The sequence below is a fragment of the Rattus rattus genome, chromosome 1 (assembly GCF_011064425.1).
Source record: "Rattus rattus isolate New Zealand chromosome 1, Rrattus_CSIRO_v1, whole genome shotgun sequence".
Classification (NCBI taxonomy): Eukaryota; Metazoa; Chordata; class Mammalia; order Rodentia; family Muridae; genus Rattus; species Rattus rattus.
In genome coordinates this window covers 4,306,781-4,326,901 of record NC_046154.1, presented here as the reverse complement: position 1 = coordinate 4,326,901, position 20,121 = coordinate 4,306,781, and the positions used below count along the sequence as shown (strand labels likewise).

The following is a 20,121-nucleotide window of genomic DNA, read 5'->3' as shown; positions in this document are numbered from 1 at the left end:
CAAACAAAACCCAGAGGGATGGCTCAAAATTATCCCATCTCAGTCAAGAAAAGACACATGAGTTTTAAGCAAGTCTTGGCTTGTGAGCTAGCCATAGAAGTACAAGAATTTATTTGTGAGGGAAATTAGGAAAAGAAACCTTTAAGGAGTTTGTCCAGTACTATCATAAACATGAAAGAGAGACAACTATGCACCCTGAAGTGTTTTAAAGTGAACCAAGTAATTATAAAATACAGATTTCCAAAGTAACTTGAGACAGCAGAAAGTTCAGGAAGGCAGATTTAGCTTTGATTGTGTGTTGAATTTGAGATTAGCCTGTCCCACAAGAAACCCTACTTCCCAAAGTACATGCTTTTTCAAGGATATCTGAAGGTGTTTCTTGGGTATTATGAAAACTCAACAACACTGCCTTATTAATAAGGAAGAAATTGGCAGGAAACAACTTCTTCAAGCTGTTTACTAGGAACTTGCCCTGTTCTGGTAGAGGTACACCCAGATACTTTTTAATGTATTGCCATTTCTTGTGTTGGGTAAGCGTCTGTTTTGGGTCAGTGTTTCATGTAGCCCAGGCTGGCCTTGAACTTGCTATGTAGCCAAGGATGACTTGGAACTCCTGATACAGCATCCCATATGCAGGGATTATAAGCATGCATCATTATGCCTGGTTGCTATTTGTGTGCGTGTGCGTGTGCGTGTGCGTGCGCGCGCGCACCACAACTCACAACTTTTTACTTTTTAGCCCAGGCTGGTCTGGGATTCACTAGATAAGGTAGACTGATACACACTCAAGGCATTTTTCAGTGCTGGGATGACGATGTGAGCCACCACAGTACTGTGGAAGCAGGCAAAAAAATCAAGCCTTACACATGCCAGGGAAGCACTCAACCAGCTACCTCTGAACTACATCCCAACACGTAACTGCAAATTTTAATGCATCCCTTGACATTGCACTTTCCCAATAAATTCTCATCTGTGGTATATTAATTACAGAGAGAGCAGTACTCTGCAACATGGAATTTTACAGATAGTTTCAGCTGCACAAAAATAGTGAACTACCTTCCAAATTATGAGCTTTAAGCAAACAAAATTCTTTCTTCTTATTATTGCTGTGTTGAGAACCTATAGAGTCTATATAGTCCTGGCTGTTCTTGAACACAGAGATTTATCTCCCCTCCTGGTGCCACCATGAGTGTCTACGTGAAGGCTTGTTTACCATCTGCTTGCCTAGCATCCACAAAGGTCACCAGTGGGTGCCAGATCTCCTGACCCTGGAGTTACAGTATGAGCTGTTGTGTAGGTGCTCTGCAAACGTAGCGTGTGCTCTTAACTGCTTAGCCATGTCTCCAGCCCAAAACCTTCCTTAAAAGCAGAGTATAGTTACAGTATTTGGTATCTCACAGCACTCCAATTTTATACAGTGAATATTTGAAACAGCCTCCCCTCAAAGCAATAATGTGACTAAGCCCAAACATTGAAAAGAATGGCACCTGCCAGGTTTAGTGGCTCACACCTTTATTCCCAGCACTCGGGAGAAAGAGGCAGGCAGATCTCTGTGGGTTCAAGGCCAGCCTTGAACATGGAGTCAAAGCTAAAAGTAGGTTCCAGGACAGTCAGGACTAGATAGTAAGACCCTGTATTAAAAAGGGAAAAAGAAAAAGGACACTGGATGCTCTTGCAAAGAGAGGATCCAGGTTTTATTCTCAGTATTCATTGGATGGCTCATAACTCTCTTTAACTCCAGTTTTGGGGATATCTGGATAACCCATTCTGGCTTCCACAGGGCACGTGCACACAATACACAGACATACATGTAGTCAAACACACATACACACAAAATAAAAATGCATGTGTGCGCGTGCACACACACACACACACACAATTTTAATACAATCTGGAGAGATGGCTCAGCATGTGGTAGCATCAGGTACTGGACCTGGGTTTGATTTCCAGCATCCAAATAGTAGTAGCTCACAACAGTATATAGCCCCCATCTCAGGGACCTGACACCCTCTTCTGGCCTTCACATGTACAAAGCTAGCAAGTGCATATACACACATAGAAGAAAGCATCTATACACACAAAATACATAGATCTTTTAAAACAAAGAAGTTTCTCTTTTCCTCCCTCCATCAGTGTGTGTGTGTGTGTAAGTTCATTCCTGGGGCTGGAGTTATATGCCATTGTAAACTACTACAGAAGAGCTCTGGAAACTGAACCCAGGTCCTCTAAAGAGCAGTTCAGACTTATAGCCAACCAGCCACCTCTCCAGCCCCAAGAAAGCCATGCTGGGTACATTCATCACTATATTTTCTTTTGGGTGACATATTATTTGTTTTAATTTTCTCTGAAATAGTTTCCTCAGTTTAGAAATATAAATCAAATACAATCCAATTTCCATAAAGAGATCAAGAAAATAGACTGGATAACAGCCTTGAATGATTTTTAAGCACTGCAATTTATTTTCTATGTCTGAGCATTGTAAGGGCCTGTATTACTAAGTCTCAAAAGAACATGCTTATGGGATATTCATTAAGAAAGAGTTAGCAAATCCTGGTTTTCAGTTAGTCTGAAGATGTAAGAATTAGAGTAGAGGAGCTGGAGAGATGGCTCAGCGGTTAAGAGCACTGTCTGCTCTTCCAGAGGTCCTGAGTTCAATTCCCAGCAACCACATGTTGTCTCACAGCCATCTGTAATGAGATCTGATGCCCTCTTCTGGTGTGTCTGAGGACAGTGAGAGTGTATTCATATACATAAAATAAACAAAGCTTTTTTTTTTTTTTTTTAAAGAGAATTAGAGCAGAAGAGCTGGAAACATCTTTCAACAGTTAAAGCACTTGTTATCTAGCACTTAGAGGCAGATACTCTGGTCTACAGAGGACAGCCAAGGATATCCAGAGAAACCCTCTCTTGGGGGAGAAAAACAAAACAAAACAAAACAAAAACGAAACAAACAAAAAAAGGATGCTTGCTGGTTTTACAGAGTCAGTTGCCAGTATCTACATGGTGGTTTACAACTACCCCAAACTCTAGTTCTAGGGGTTATTAATGCCTTCTTCTGACCTAGGGAAACAGGCACTAACCTAATATACATATGCACAGACATACTACATACATAGCCACATACATAAAACAAAATAAATACATCTTTTTATCTTAAAAAAATAAAAATAGCGCTGGAGAGATGGCTCAGTGGTTAAGAGCACCGACTGCTCTTCCAGAGGTCCTGAGTTCATTCCCAGCAACCACATGGTGGCTCACAACCATCTGTAATGAGATCCGATGCCCTCTTCTGGTGTGTCTGAAGATAGCTACAGTGTACTCATATATAATAAATAAATAAATATTAATAAATAAACAAGTAAGTAAATCAATAAAACAAAAAGGAAGGCTGGAGATGTAAGTCAGGAGAGTGCTCCTATATTCTCAAATAAATCAAGAATATTAGAGTGTCCTGTTATCTTAGTACAAGGAGACAGGCAGATCAGAAGTTCAATGTCATACAGAGCAAGTGTGAGACTAGCCTAGGCTAAAGAAGAGAGTGAGACCAATTAGGGATGGTCAGAGGTGGTGACTATGATGCGTAACCATGACAGTCTGGAGCCACAAGTTTTTCAGGTGGTACTAATGTCCACGGGCTCGGACACTTTTTAGAAATTGTTGGGCTGGAAGAACTTGTTCTTGTTGGAACTTTCCTCTAGTGCGCGTCTACAATGTGAATGACCGACCCCAGAACACTCCCTCCAAAGCACAGCCTGCGCCAACCCCACTGCACCCACAGTGAAACTGAAACTGCAACCATGGAGTGGGCCAGTGAGTGCACGGTACTCACGGTGTCAGAGCTCCCTTCCAGCAGTGTATTGATGGCTTTGTTCACATCACCGTTACAGTCATGCAGGGCCACGATGCACTCATCCTGATTTTTCCCCGTCACCTCCATAAGCTATGCAAAAAGTATCAAGAAAAAAAGGCACACAGAGTTAACTTTGTGATCCTTCTATGCAAATACAGCAATTCTGCTGTCCTTCCACACGAAGGCCTTTTCTAGACGCTAGTAAAATTTAGGTTCAAAGAGCAGGTTGAGATTCCCATTCCCCATGTGTCCCTAAATAATACTAGTAGACTCACCCACCAACAACGTCCTCAAAGTCTTTTTTTTTTTTTTTTTTTTAAGCCATTAAGTAGTAGTTGCTGGTCTAGAACAGGCCATACAGATCAAGCTGCACTCAAGCTCACAGCTGATCCACCTAACCCTGCCTCCCACTGTAGGATTAAAGGTGTTCACCACAGCCTTCAGCTTATGAACAGCACAACAGCACAGACCAGCATTCTCAGAACTCCTCCGTCAAGCTCAAACTTAGGTCAATAGCATAGAACTTGCAAAGATTTGATCCCTAAAATGGTAACTAGGACTTCATTTGAACATAGCCACCATTCACTAATTGCATTGGAACATCCTATTTACAAACTTAATTGCAGCCTAAAGTCTCACATGCAGAATCCAACAGCTGTAACAAGCTATACTCCTAAACAGTATTGTCTCTAGAAAGCTAAGCACGTTTTATAGCTGCAGTCAAATAAATCTCAGCCCATTCTTTTAATCAGTCTAAAGAACTACTTAGCATCTTCCTCATTAGAATAATCCTGAAGTATCAGCATACAAATCTATGACGTAAGTATTGTGTTTTAATGGAATTCAATTATTTTACCATGTTCTCAAGTTAAAAACTGCTTGACTTCAACATTTCAGAAGATCATGCCTGCAGTTATCAAGGCTAATTAATAGGAACACCTGTCTAGAACACACATCTTGTGGGCTGCATCTGCAGTTCATTGATAAGAGCATTTGCCTAGTGTGGTGTATGAAGCTTGATCCTAGGCACTACAAAAGTAAATAAACTTAAGTGCAGACAGGAGGCCTCTTTGTCTAATACACATAAGCACAGCTCTTCGCATTAGAGCACAGGACACCACTTCTAACCACTCTATGGATTCCCAGTGCTCTCTGTTCACATTTCCCCCACTTCACCACGAGAGTGAAGGACAAGTAAGTACTCTACAGTAAGAGAAATCTTGTTACCTTTACTTTTATCTGACTTAGTGAGAACCTGTTTAAATTTCAGTCTTCCTACGTAAGCCCTTCAAGTAAATGAGATCAAACACCTGCACCAGACTCCCCAAGTGTTTAGCTACTGATGTACGTAAGCTAACTGTACTGACTGGCACACACGATTAAGACAGAACAAGAATCAGACTTTGCCTACTGACAGTACTAAGAGTAGAACGTCATTGTAAAAAGGTTTGGAATTAAGGTAAACTTATCAAAAAAAAAATGTTAAAATTTGAAATGAAAACATCATCCTAAAAAAAAAAAAAAAAATCTATACTTTGTCAACAAGTTTGAAATGACACTGACATTTAAAAAGGCAATTTGTCTCTTTCTACAATTTAAAAAATATTCCTTACATATCAAAAGTTATACTTTCTAAATCTCGGTATACAGAATGCCAGTGGGCTTTCACAAATGTCTAGTCCACTGGTCACATGCAAACAGTAATGAATGAGAGTCTGCTGTCAAGATAAAATGTTGTATTTTGTCATCTGGCTACCAATATTAAGCACCTGGTCATAGGCCCAAAATTTATTATCGAATACAAGTTCAGACTAAGTAATAAGTATATTTTAGATTAAAATTAAATTAAAAATTCCTAGTAAAATCATCTTTTTAAGCATATTAAGAAGCAAGTACAGGGGGGCTAGAAAAATGACTTGGAAGTTAAGAGCACTTGTTGCTGCTGCAGAAAACAGGTTCAGTTCACAGCGCTCATCTGGTGGTTGACAATCATCCATAACTCCAATTCCAGGAGCTCTAATGCTCCCTTTTGACTTCCTGAGATAAGAATGCATGTAGCACTCATATATACATGTAGGCAAAACCCTCACATACATAAAGAAAATAATTTTTTAAATAATTTATTAGTTTTATGTTACATACAATGTTTTTTCTGCATGCATGTCTGTGTGAGGGTTTCAAATCCCCTGTAACTGGAGTTACAGACAGATAAGAGCTGCCATGTGGGGGCTGGGAATTGAACCTAGGTCCTCTGGAAGAGTAGCCAGTGCTCTTAACAGCTAAGCCATCTCTCCAGTCTCCCAGAAAATACTTTTTTTTTTTTTTGAAAAAAAAAAACAAACCTAAGAATAAAGGAAAAATCACAGTATACTCTGATAGGAACATACCTGTTTAACTTTAGCTTCAAAATCTGAATCATTCTTATCAAAGATCACTTGAGCAAGTCGCATCTGTTCAGCCGTTGCCTAGGAAGCCAAAAAGTGGTAAATTTTAGCAAATAAATATTACGACAGATGCTAGAATGTCAATCAAACACAACCCTCAAGCACTAAGCAGGACTGAGAAATACTGATTACCCAGGTGTGGTAGCACATGTTCATTATTCCAGCTCCTGAGAGACAGGAGCAGGAGGGTCAAGTCACAAGTGACTACGTGAGAATATGATGACACCCTGGGCTATGTTGAGTTCTTATCTAGGGGGAGGGAGGAAGTGCTTAATCTGGGACTCAAGACTATATAAAGCCTGCTCCCATAAGAAAACTACCATCCAATTAAACAGCATAAAGGGCTCATTCCCACACAGTGGCTTGGTAGTCATGCTGCTTACTTGGATTTCCTTCCCATGGAGGAGGCAGGGAAGGAAGCAAAGCAAGTGCTGCCATGTGCTGTGCTCCCGATACTCATGAGCATCCTTCTGCTGATCTACATACCAAGTCACAGACTAACCAGGGCTGCACACAAGGCTGCAGACCACGCCCTACTGGCTCTGATTGGTTCTGTAGGGAAAGAGCTACATTTAGCTGAAGAGAGTAATTCTGAAGTTAATTCTCTCTTACCATCTTACAAAATTTATAAATGGAAGGAAAATTTCAGTCAGCTCCACAGAAAATAGGATTCTTTATTCTAAACCCTGTTTTTAGAAAACAGACTCCTGAATGTCTAAGGTCTCTATGTGACAGAGCAGTTAAATATTAGTGGCATTGCACAGTGACAGAACTGTATAAAAGCTCACTGGAGGTTGGTGGTGGTGGTGGTTTGATGTTTTGCTTTCTTTGTTTTGTTTTATAGTAACAGAGACTGAACCTAGAGCCTCCACTGTGCACTTACCAATGATAAATATGCATATTTCTTTTTCTCCCCAATCTGTTCTACCTCTTTGTTGTTGTTTTGTGCTATTGTTGTGAGACAAAGTCTCTCTGAATTGCTCAGGTTGAAAGAAGACCTAGTAGCACATTCCTTTCTTTTTTCTATAAGCACTCCAGAGGCAAAAGCAGGAGGATCTCTATGAACTACACGTCAGGTCTACAGGAGGAATTCCAAGACAGAAAGAGCTATTTGCTAGAGAGACTGCTTATTTAAAAAATAGACAGATTGCCTAGGTGGGCTTTGAATTCACTCTATAATCCAGACAGGCCTTGAAGTCCTATTTATAACCCCAAAGTACCTGGGATTACAGGACTGGGTCACCAAGCCTGACTGGATTTTCTTTTCTTTCGTGAGATAAGAGTCTTAATACATAGCCCAGGCTAGTCTTGAACTCTCCAGTCTCAATCTATAAAGTCCTGAGATTAGAGGCATATACACCATTATTTTTGGCTCCTATATAGTATCTTAATTTTAAAAAAATAACAGCATTAGGCCAACAAGTAAATAGGTAAAAATATAACCTTCCTGCCCTATCTCTGTACAAATTTCTTAAAAAAAAAAAAAAAAAAGATTTATTTTATTTTATATGAGTACACTGTCGCTGTCTTCAGACACACCAAAAGAGGGCAGCAGAGCTCATTACAGATGGTTGTGAGCCACCATGTGGTTGCTGGGAATTGAACTCAGGACCTCTGGAAGAGCAGTCAGTGCTCTTAACCACTGAGCCATCCTCCAGCTCCCTACCAAGTTTTAAGCAAAATTAACAGTACTTCAAAAGTGTATTTCTTCAGTTACTGTTCTTGCTTAAAAAGCCAGCCATGTTGTCTGACAGTCTACTTAACTGCTACTTGGGCACCTGTGGACAGCATGAACATGGCCAGAGAAGAGTCAGTGTCTCCTCAGCCTTGGGGTTCATCAGCATGAGTGAACGCCCAGCTTGTCTGTCACATGGGTGCTAGAATCCAGACTCCAGTCCTCGATGGCTCGGCAAGCACTCAGTTGCTGAGCCGTCTCTCCAGGCCCAGGTTACTATTTGGAGGGAGAATTCTTGTTGCTCTTATTTGGGTTGCTGTTTATTTTTGGGCAAAGACTTATTACGTAGCCCTGCTTAGATGAGAAGTCACTCTGTAACCCAGACTGGCCTCAAATTCATAGCAATTCCTGGGCCTGAGCCTCTAGAATGACTTAACTTGAAGTACCATGCCCAATTACAGTCTTTTAAAATTAAATATACATTTATTGGGGGTTTGTTGTTTTTTGTTTGTTTGTTTTATTTAAAGGAAGGACACCTATAGCACACATTTGGAGATCAATGAACAAGTTCAGAAATTGTTTCTCTCCTCCTACATTGAGTCTTGGGAATTGAACTCAGGCCAGACTAGGTAACAGGCACAGTTGCATGCTGAGCCCCACCAGCCCTAAATTCCCATTCTTTGTTTTGTGAGACAAGGTCTCACTACTACGTATCCCTGGATGGCCTGGGACTCACACAGATAAGTGTGCCTCTGCTTCCCCAGCATGGGGGTTAAAGTTGTGTGCCACCATTCTTGGTTAAATCAGGATGCTTAAGTCAAGTCTACATTAACTCCTGAAGACATATTTAAAACCTGACCAAGCATGGCATGTACCTGTAAAACCACAACTGAGGAGAAAGAAGCAAGAAACTCAGGAGCCAGCCTGAGTGACAGAATAAGACACAGCCTCAATCAGTACAGCAAAGCTTTTCCTCAAAACTCTTCTCAGGTTTCTTTTGGTAAGAAAAACTGTTATGTATGTTAATCTAGGCCGTAACTCACTATATACAGCAGAAGATGATCTTAAACCTCCCACCTTTCCGCTTCTGCCTTCCAAGTGCTTAGACAACAGGCTTGTGCCACCACTCCCAGTTTATGTGAAACTAGGAAATGAACCAGGGTCTTGTGCATGCTGGCTAGACATTGTACCAACTGAACTACAGCCCAGCTCCATTCAACTTTTATCATAAATTTTATTCATTTCAAGGAACTTGAAGATGCAAGGGGGTACGAACAGTGTCTGAATCATAAAGAACCTGTACAAGGCCTTTCCATTAGGTGGGGGATTATACATATCCCAACTGCTGTGGCCTACTCTGCCCAATCTAAACGCTCAGCCTGTCATCCCAAGCTTTTCATGCTATTACCTCAGCTTAACTGCCAAACACTACTGTATTGAATCCAGAAAGATATCTGTATAGAAATTCAGAACTCATACTTCCTGAAGGTGTCAATGCAATCTTTCCCAGTATACTCAAACGCCTTAAATACACTTTCATTATTCCTACTGCACACCAGATAACTCCCACCCTGACTCACCATCACCTGAGACGTCCCAGTGTTGTACACAAAAAGTCCAACAGCATGATCAGTGAACAAGGAGACAGGAACAACTAGAAAGAACTATAACCTGACAGGAAGTGATCACAGTACATTTGGAGTCCAGATGAGAGCCATTTCTGAGTGAGAGAAAGCCATGGATGCTTCTGGAGCTAAAGCACACCAGAGCAATCTGTCCCATATTAATACAGTGCATGCTACTGCCTTTCATAGCAGATCTAAACATTGTATATTATATTGTATATTAATTTCAACTTAAGATGTCTCGGCTAGGATAGGGTAGGAGATGGGAACTGAAGAGATGACCCAGAGATTAATACTTGTGACTCTTGTAGAAAACCCAGGATTAGTTCCCAACACCCACATGGCAAATAACAACTACCTATAACTCCAGTTTCAAAAGATCCAATACCCTCTCTTGTTTCTGCAGGTTCTAGGCACACATGGTGCATACACATTAATGCAGGCAAAACATCTATACATATAAAATAAAAATATATTTTAGAACCAACACAAAAAGATGAATACACAAGTTTATAATCCTACCACTGACTGAGGAGGCAGAGGCAGGCAGATCTTTATGGGAACAGGGTCTACAGAGTGAGTTCCCCACTAGCCAGGGCTACCCAGTGAGACCCTGTCTCAAACAACTGATAAAACTAACAAGGTAAATGGGCTGGCAATATAGCTCAGCAGGTTACACGAGTCTGGTGACCGAAGTTCAATCCTTAGGACACATTATAAAGGTGAAAAGAGGGGACAATTCTACAAAATGCCCTCCAACCTGCATCAACCATGACATGCTTGTCTTCATGTGTTGTATGCATGTGCACCTGAGTTTGCACACGTACACATGCAAGCTTTTGTACCTTCATGTACTGATACATGCATGGGTTCTTACTTTTAAAAATAACACGGGGGTTGGGGATTTAGCTCAGTGGTAGAGCACTGCCTATAAGCTGCGCAGGCCCTCTGGGTTCAGTCCCCAGTCTCAAAAAAAAAAAAAAAAAAAAGAATACGAAAGGTAAAAAGTAAAAATACATGTTGACAAATAGCTGTGATAGTCGTGCTCACCACTCAAGATCGTGACTCACAGCCAACCAAGCTACAAAGACCCTGCCTCAAACTAAACAGAAACAGAACCAAGAAAAAAATGTGTTTATAACTTAAGAAACAAAAGAAAGAACAGCAAACCAATACGCTAAAGCAGACAGAAAAGAAGGAACAGAAGGCAGAGGACTAAAATAAATGAAGATTAGAAAGGGGGACATCAACAAATTAGAGCATGACTCACAGCTGGGTATAGTCACTCACAATCTCAATCCCAGCACTACTGAGACTCAAGGATCTGGCCAAGTTCAAATCCACCCCAAGCTATGTATTGAGTTTCAAATCACCTGTGTTAAAGATCAAAATGCTGTATTAAAAGGGGGTGGATGGAAGGCAGCCTGGAGGTGGCGGTGGTGGTAAGCAGAGGCAGGCAGATTTCTGAGTTACAGGCTTGCCTGGTCTACTGAGAGAGTTCCAGGACAGCCAGCTGTACAGAGAAACACGGGGGGTGGGGGTGGGGTGGGGTGGGGAGACCGTGAGTCTTATATTCTTGGGAGAGGGGTCACTGCTTTGGTTTTTGGTAGTCTGAGAGACAGAACCCAGGGCTCTAGCAAGGTGGGTGGGCACTATTCTACTAAGCCAGCTTCATTGCTACCTGTACAAGGGTTGACTCATAGCTGAGGGGATCTCAATAAAATAATACTCAGCTACGAAGACATAAGATTCAAGAGTAGCAATATTAGGAGAGAAACAGAGAAGGAACACTGTTACTAGAGAGATTCCAAAGCATTAACACATGCCTAAAACTCCAGAACTAAAGGTAAGTGAAGCAGGAAGCTAGTGAGGTCAGGGACAGCCTAACAAGAGATAAAACTCTGCCTGAAACAAACAACAAAAATGAAACTTTAGGGCCTGTGAAAGGAAACCTAGAACAAGTATGTGTCAGCAAATCAGACAGCCTAGATAAAATATAAAATCCTGAGCAAAGACACAAAGTAGGGCTGGGGAGATGGCTCAGCTAGTAAAGTTCTAACCAGACAGTCCTGGCACATGACACCATCTCTGGGATGTATGTAAGTTGTCAGGATGCAGTAGCATGTATCTATAATCCCAGCAAGTTGTGACAAGAACTATTCAGAAGATCAAGGACCAACTAGCCCAAAATATGCTGTCAGCAGAAACAAAAGAAACTCCGCCTCAACAAGGGAACAGACACCCAAAGGTTGTCCTTTGACCTACAAACCACACCATGGCTTATGACTGTCCACACTCTAATCATAAAAAAACACACAAAGATGAGTGGAAGAACAAGGATGCCACCAACTACTAAAAAAGGAGACTCGTAATAGGTTCAGTAACTAAACTAGTCATCAAACTTCCCAGAAAAGTGGAGCATGGTGGCTCAGATCTGTAATCACTAGCACTTAGGAGGCTGAGGCAGGAGGACTTCATGTGTTTGAGGGCTATTTGGGCCACATGAGTTCCAGGACAGCCTGACTTAACACCTCATTACACTTACAGTCTAATTTAAGACCTGGTCTCCATAGAAGATAGGTAAGTAGGTAGGTACATAGATTGATAGACAGACAGATGACAGGTAGGTAGGTAGGTAGGTAGGTAGGTAGGTAGGTAGGTAGATAGATAGATAGATAGATAGATAGATAGATAGATAGATAGATAGATAGATAGGAAGGAAAAAGAAGGAAGGAAGAACAGATGGGCAGACAGAAAAGTTATTTTGTCAACAATTCTTCACAAACTCTCAAAACCAATAAGACTTTTCAATTCAATGCAAACCAGATTGTAGTAATAACAAAAACAAAGACATAAAAAAGGATACCTTATCAATAAATAAAAAATTATGATTAGTACTAGCAAAATAACAACTTACAAAAATGATCATATACTAGGACCATGTCAGGCTTATCTCAGGAATGAAAGTTGATTTACAAAGTAACATCTATCAGGCAAAGGTAAGGCAACTGGGGGGAAATGTATTATATTACACAGATATAAACAGATATAAACTACATATTCTATGGCTGAGGTGTGGCTTTGTGGCAGAACACAGAGGGGCCCCAGGTTTAGTATCCAACCCCCTTTCCCAAACAAGAATAAAACCAGCAACAAAAAACCTATAATCATCTTCAGAGTCACAGAACGCACTTGATAAAATTCAATTGGTTTTTGTTGTTGTTGTTGTTGTTGTTGTTGTTTTGTTTGTCTGTTGAGACAAGATCTCTCCTCCAGATAGCCCTGGCCATCCTACAACTCACTCTGTAAACCAGGCTGTCTTCGAACAAGAGATTTGCCTGCCTCTGCCTCCTAAGTGTGCACCATCACAGCCTGGTTTACAAAATCCAACCTCTTTTTATTATAAAGACTATTCAGTAAACTTAGCATGGAGATGAAAACCCTCATCCTGATAAAAGGAACTATAAAAATTGACAAATTTTTCCCTAAGATCAAAAACAAGCAAGGTGTGGGTGGTGACACAAGCCTTTAACCTCAACAGGTGCAGGTGATCTCTGAGTTTGAGGCTAGCCTTGTCTATGGAGTGAGTTCTGAACAGCCAGAGCTAGAGAGATCCTGTCAAAAGAGAAGAGGAGGGAAAAGGAGTGGAGGGGTGCAGAGAAGGGAGAAGAGGGGGACCAAAAACCCAACTGAACCAAGGATACTTGTACTTAGAACTTTGTTAAATACTAACAAAAAGTCAACAAACAAGGAAATTAGGCAAGAAAACTAAACAATATGAGTCTAATTCTATGTTTAAAAATTATGGGGTTGGGGATTTAGCTCAGTGGTAGAGCGCTTGCCTAGGAAGCGCAAGGCCCTGGGTTCGGGTCCCCAGCTCCGAAAAAAAAAAAAAAAAAAAAAAAAAAAAAAATTATAACTTGGGGCTGGAGAGATGGCTCAGCGTTAAGAGCACCTAACTGCTCTTCCAGAGGTCATGAGTTCAATTCCCAGCAACCACATGGTGGCTCACAACCATCTGTAATGGGATCTGATGCCCTCTTCTGGTGTGTCTGAAGACAGCTACAGTGTACTTATATATAATAAATGAATAAATCTAAAAAAAAAATTATAACTTGTGTCTGTGTAAGCAAAAAATACCTTCAAATGTGTGTGGCATCTTGAGAATAACATTAGAACAGTTAAACAGGGTAGGTTAATAATAACAATTATCAGTCTTTGTAGAAAATGAAAGAGATCCTATCTTTAAAATTTGCAAAATCAAAACAGGACTATTATACTGCTAGACAGGATCCTGAAACTCAGCTATTGTGCCCAACCCAACTGACACAACCCTACACAGTTTTTGTACAAAAGAAAATACATTAATCATGCCCGCCCCCTGGAATTTTAACGTAATAATGTACAACAGGAACCTGGATTAGTATACAGCCTTGATAAGGAAGCAAGGCAAAGGCAGTTGTGTTTTTCTTCCACTTTCTAGTTCATGTGTGTGTACAAGTGTGTCTGTCTGAGTGTCAGAATCCCACAACCCACATGTGCGAATCAGGACAACTTGTGAGACTCGGTTCTCTTCTTCCAAGTCAGGTTAGGATGATAAATTCAGGTCCTTGGGCTTAACGACAAGTGTCTCTACCTGCTAGGCTGTCTCAATGGCCTCATCTACTTCTGATATCGAATACTCAAGTATTACATTTTTAAAGTGAATGTATGAGTGCAAAGACTCAGATCCAAGAAAGCACAATCCACTTCAGTGATATGCAAACAACGACTATGAAATGAAAAGGAAAATACAGAGACATAAATGAGAGCTGACAAGGTACAGGGATGGGGAGATGCCTCAATCAGTAAAGTGCAGTGTTGCACAAGTATAAAGAAGACCTGCGTTCAAATCCCAGCACTGCACATTTTTATTACAGGAAAAAACAAAAACAACTAGAGGTAGGAGTTTGGTATATGTAAACATTCCTAAAAGAGGCCAAAAGAAAAGGACAAAGCGGTGTTAAATAGTAGCTAAAAAAGAAGAGCTTTTCATTGTCTCACAGCGAAGAAATAATGAGAAAAAGGAAACAATTTAAGTGTGTAAAATTAATAATGACTATTATTAAATGAATATATCTGGACAGAGAGTTAAATGGACAGCCTGAGTTATATATTAACACACCACCACGAAAAATAAATATGAATTGGGAATGTAACTTACTAGATCACTTTATCTAACTCACATGACGCCCTCCCTTGGTTTGATCCCCAGCTCCATACAAAATCAGAAATGAGCATGATGGTACATGCCCGTAATCCCAGCAAAGAGAAGGCAAATGAAGTGCAACCAGGAACTCAAGGCCAGCCTCTGTTACACAGAGTTCAAGACTAGCCCACAGCACATAAAATATTGCTTCAAAATAAATATAAACTTTGTGAGGACTGTAGAGAAGACTCGGTGGTTAAGAACACTTGTTGCTCTGGCAATAAAGAACCCAGGTTCAGATCCCAAGCATCCACATGATACCTCACAACTGTCTGTAACTCTAGCTCCAGAGGACTGGACACCCTCTTTAGCGGTATTAACTGTATATGGGACACTTATATACAAGGAAAGCATTTCATGCTTATATAAATAAAGCTCAGAAAGAAGGAAAAAGAGTCAAAGTGAACGTGAGAGAGTGGGGATGGGGAGGGAAACAAATTAGGCACAGCCTGGTAGAAAAGGCATGGTAAAACTTGCCCTTAATCCCAGCACTTCAGAGGCAAAGGTGGTGGATCTCTGTGAAGTCAAGGATGACCTGGGCTACCTTGCCAGTCCCAAAGCTACATGGTGAAACCCTGTCTCAAAAATACATTTTTAAAACCATATACTGTGGGGAGGAAGAGGGCATATTAATTTGAGAGCTTTCAAAGAGAAAATACTTCATGGGGTATTGTCAAAATGTCATAATACAAAGGCGCTGGAGATGTGTCAACAGTTTAAGAGCACTTGCTGCTCTTTTAGAGGACCAGAGTTAAGTTCTCAGCTGTTGCAGTAAAAAAAAAAAGGGGGGGGGGCAGAACGGTACCCCTGTGGTTCCGCTCTCCCTAGTTCCAGCTCCAGTAGACCACGGAACTAGTGCTAATTTGTCTCAGCAGCTCCATGCTGCCCCAAAGTATCTCTGACCCAGGCGGGTTGCTGCCACGCCGGTTTCATACAGAGACCACCTATCTCACAGCTCTCTTACTGTGGACTCTGTTCACATTCCCATCATCCACACCCTGATCCCAGTGGTTGCTACCCTCTTGTGACTCTCTGCACTGCTCTGTTTACATTCCCAACGTCCGCCCCTAATAGTTATGTATAAACTCCCAACAACCCGTTAAAATCAAGACTCAACAAACTACAACCCAGCAATCAGATTTATATGTTAAATTCTCAATCCACAATACATCCACATAATAAACTCGCAACCAGGGCTGGAGAGATGGCTCAGTGGTTTAGAGCACCGACTGCTCTTCCAGAGGTCCTGAGTTCAAATCCCAGCAACCACATGGTGTGATCACAACCATCTGTCATAGGATCTGATGCTCTCTTCTGGTGTGTCTGAGGACAGCTACAGTGTACTTATATATAACAAATAAATAAATCTTTAAAAAAAAAAAAACAACTCACGCCCAATCGATAAGGATGTAAACCACCCAACTAGGTAAGATAAATTTGCCTACAGGAATCCATCCCAGCTACCTTGGCAATTCAAGACCACCCGGATATGGGTCATCTTTCTCCGACTCCATCTTGATTCTCCTTCCTTCTTCTCGCTTGCCTTACAAAAACTTTGTCCCCGCCTTATTTTATTTTACTGTCCAATCCTGGCCCTGACCTAACTGGTGCCAGCCCTCACCTGCATATAGATTCTGCCCAAGGCAGCAACATTAAACTTAAAAATTCCATGAGAAATATCCACTGCCTATATCTACACACAATTTATAAGGACACTTTATTCCTTGACCCTATAAAAATACCATATAAAATATAACTTTTAGAAAAGCATCTGCATAAACAAACAAGGACGAAGATTTTCACCAGATTAATTACTAGTGGCCTCATGCAAGCTAAGCAGCACCTCGGTCCCTCGCTGTCTGTCTTCATTGACAGTGTCATCCCTACATTTTTAGCTATAAAGGCACTATTCTTTGTCTTATGTAAATTATCAACTACTGAGCTATTGAAAAACTTAGCCTTTTAAGTTTAAGAACTGACTGACAAACATGTTTACACTTTAATTCTGAACAGGGCACAGACTAGACAACTTCTGAAAGCACAGCTGACACACTAAGCACGGTAATAAGCAGAGCTGCAACAGTGATGCGATACATCTAGAAGTCTCAGTCAAAACATTTGTTACCTTTATAAAATACTCTATCAACCTTATAAAAAAATTACTTTAGTCAATAAACAATTCAATTATTCAATAAACAAAGCAGCAAACATAATAGTATAATAGGGAAGTTACCAGGCTGAGCTCAAGAAGTGTCAAGAGGTCTGTACAGCTTAGGGAAAAAAGAGGAAAAAGCAGGGTCAACTAATAATTCCAACTCAAACAACAGTTAGCGCACCCTCCCCAACAGTTTGTAGTTCCAATTCCAGGGACTCTAATGCCCTCTTCTGGCTGCCCAGGGTACCAGGCACATAAGTGGTGCATGCGTGCGTGCGTGTGTTTGTGTGTTCTAAGAAAACTATGCTAAAGATTCCCTAGTAAGCCCCACACACACACACTTCTTTTTATTAGACTTGTTTTTCAGAAATCTTTGGATAAGTTATTGAAGTAGTGCTATCTTTTTGGTTTTGGTTTTAAGCTTTTGTTTCGTCCAGGGGCAGAGGTTAAGACAAGGTCTTTGTAACCCAGGCAGCCAGAAACTCACTATTAGATTCAATAGCAGACCACCTTGGAACTCAGCAATCGCATCCATTTAGTTGGCCTACTTTTTTATTATTTTAAATTTTTTAAAATTACATTTATCTATTCTTTGTGTCTGTGTATGTGCACATTCACGCATGTGCACACACGCATGTATACATATAGAAGTTAGAACACAAGACTGCTGGAGTCAGCTCTTTCCATCTATTACCCAGGTCCTAGAAACCCACCAAGGTCATTAGGCTGGGCAGTAAATGCCTTTATCCATTTAGTGCCTATTCTATTTTTTTTTTTAAGCATTCCTTATAGACAGGCATGGTGACTCGTGCCAGTAATAGAGCACTCTGGGGGCAAAGGCAGAAAGATGTTAGTAAGTTTAAGAGTAGTTTTCCCTAAACAGTTGATACTGTCTCAAAACGAAGCAGTAAAAGGAACAAAAAATTATGTAGGCATATTATTTTGCATATATTCTTAAACAGAAGCCATGGGCTTTCTATAATGTTTGATGTAATTTTATTTCCTTTTTCTGTTGGTTTTTTGTTTATGTAGCCGTTTAAGTCCTAGAACTATGTGGACAAGACTGACCTTGAACTTGTAGAGATCCACCTGCCTCGGTATCCAGAGTGTTGGAATTAAAGGCAAGCACCACCACACCCTGCCATCATGTATTTTTAATTAATTTGTTTATTGTGCTATGTGGACATGCACAATCCCCTATGGCACTCGGGTGGAGGACGGAGAATAATCTGCACAAGGGGATGCCTTCCTCCACCACATCGTGTGAGACCCAGGAGCAACCTCAGGTTGTCAAGACTGGGCCTTTCTAGCAGAGCCTTTTCTCTACACCTGGCTTCTAATTTGTAACCCTCTGCCTTATCCTGCCTAGCACTGGAATCACAGGCACTGAACCCTAAATCAAATTTTAATAAGGAATTTCACAGTATATGTGGAACATACAATACAATTACCATTTCTTGATAGCAATGGTAAATAATTCCTAACTCCTTACAATCACTCTACAAAGAATTATACTTCACTTTATATTTTAAAACTAACCTAGAGGGCTGGAGAGATGGCTCGGCAGTTAAGAGCACTGACTTCCAGAGGTCCTCAGTTCAATTCCCAGCAACCACATGGTGGCTCACAACCATCTGTAATGGGATCTGATGCCCTCTTCTGGTGTGTCTGAAGACAGCTACAGTGTGCTCATATAAATAATATTTAAAAAAAAACTTAAACCCTATAATTTCATTAATGATAATATGCATTAAAAACAAACTACCATCTAGTTGAGGCAGAACCATCTAGTTCATCTAGTTCAGTGGCAGAACATATGCAGGATCCTATGTGTGATGCTTAGCACTGAAAAGGGGGAAGGTAACAGATCATATCTACTTATACAAAGAATATGTAAGTAATTCTAATCATAAAAGACACCAACCCAGACTAGAAGGCAATTCAGAATTACCCTATATTCTTCAAATATGTCAAGGACAAGAAACCAAAGCACAAGCATATCCGACTGACACAGGCATGTAATTACAGCTAATCAGGAGACAATGGTAACGAAGAAAAGAAAAGCAACAAGAGAGTCTGAACAGCCTACGCTTGGCATAATGGGGTTGGTGTGAGGCAAAGGAAGAGGAAGAAAGGCTGACTGAAGAGATCTGATACCTAAACAATGCTTGGCTAAAAGGACAGACATGACTGCCAGGAGCAAAACACTCCAGAAACTGCATCCTCCCTAATTAGTTTAAGATGGAGAACCAAACCCAAACTCATGTTTACAAATTAAAAGCAGCTCTCTTAGTATTCTACCAAATAAAGGCCTCTATTCTCACTTTAATGTACCTTCAGGAAATATTTTTTATACTTATAATTTAACAATAATTTTCTTGTCTCTCTCTGGGGCCTCATGTAACCCAGACTGGCTTCAAACAGTCTACAGCCAAAGACAATACTGAATTTCTGATCCTCCTGCCACTGCTTCCTGAAGTGTTGGGATTACAGTCTTGTTCCACCCTGCCCAGTTTTAATGGTACTGTAGACTGAACCCAGGGCTTCAGGCAGGCTGGGCAAATACGTCTCCATAATTAGGTTATCTCCCCATTCGTGTATATGCACACTCCTATGCATGTATTGTGCTAGGGCTTGAGACTAGGACTTCATGTACATTAGTCAAATGTTTTACTGCCGAGCAAGCAATGCCCTCAGCCCAACACAAAATCTCTCCTAACAGTATTTTTTAAAAGATCCTCAAAATAATTTTATAAAAAGCTGTATCAGAAATTAGGAACTAATTATCAGTCAGGGCATAGTGGCACACGCCTTTAATCCCAACATTCAGAAGGCAGGACTCAGGTGGATTTCTCTGAGCTTAATGCCAGCCTGAGAGAGAGAGAGAGAGAGAGAGAGAGAGAGAGAGAGAGAGAGAGAGAGAGAGAGAGAGAAAGAGAAATAGAGTGTGTGAGAGTGTGTTCCAGGACAGCCAGGGCCACCTAATAGAGAATCTACCCCAGAAATAAAAACAAAAGAGAACCTCGATTATCTAAGCTACGTGAGGCCGTGACAGGATGTCAGCTTAAGGTAACGGTAAAGCTTTTTAAAGTTTTTAAAAGCTCTTTTTTTCCACTTTTACTAT

General features: G+C 40.7%; 1 protein-coding gene across 3 annotated transcripts in view; it reads right to left on the bottom strand.

The window, feature by feature from the left end:
* Ubap2 (ubiquitin associated protein 2) overlaps positions 1-20,121 on the bottom strand; it is an 88,264-nt gene that overhangs the window by 41,823 nt on the left and 26,320 nt on the right. For all 3 annotated transcript variants that reach the window (XM_032892448.1, XM_032892465.1, XM_032892458.1), the window contains exons 3-4: positions 6,238-6,315; positions 3,830-3,940 (exon numbers count right to left, since the gene is read on the bottom strand). In XM_032892448.1, coding sequence (XP_032748339.1) covers positions 3,830-3,940; positions 6,238-6,315 — 189 coding nt within the window. The remainder of the gene's footprint in view (positions 1-3,829; positions 3,941-6,237; positions 6,316-20,121) is intronic.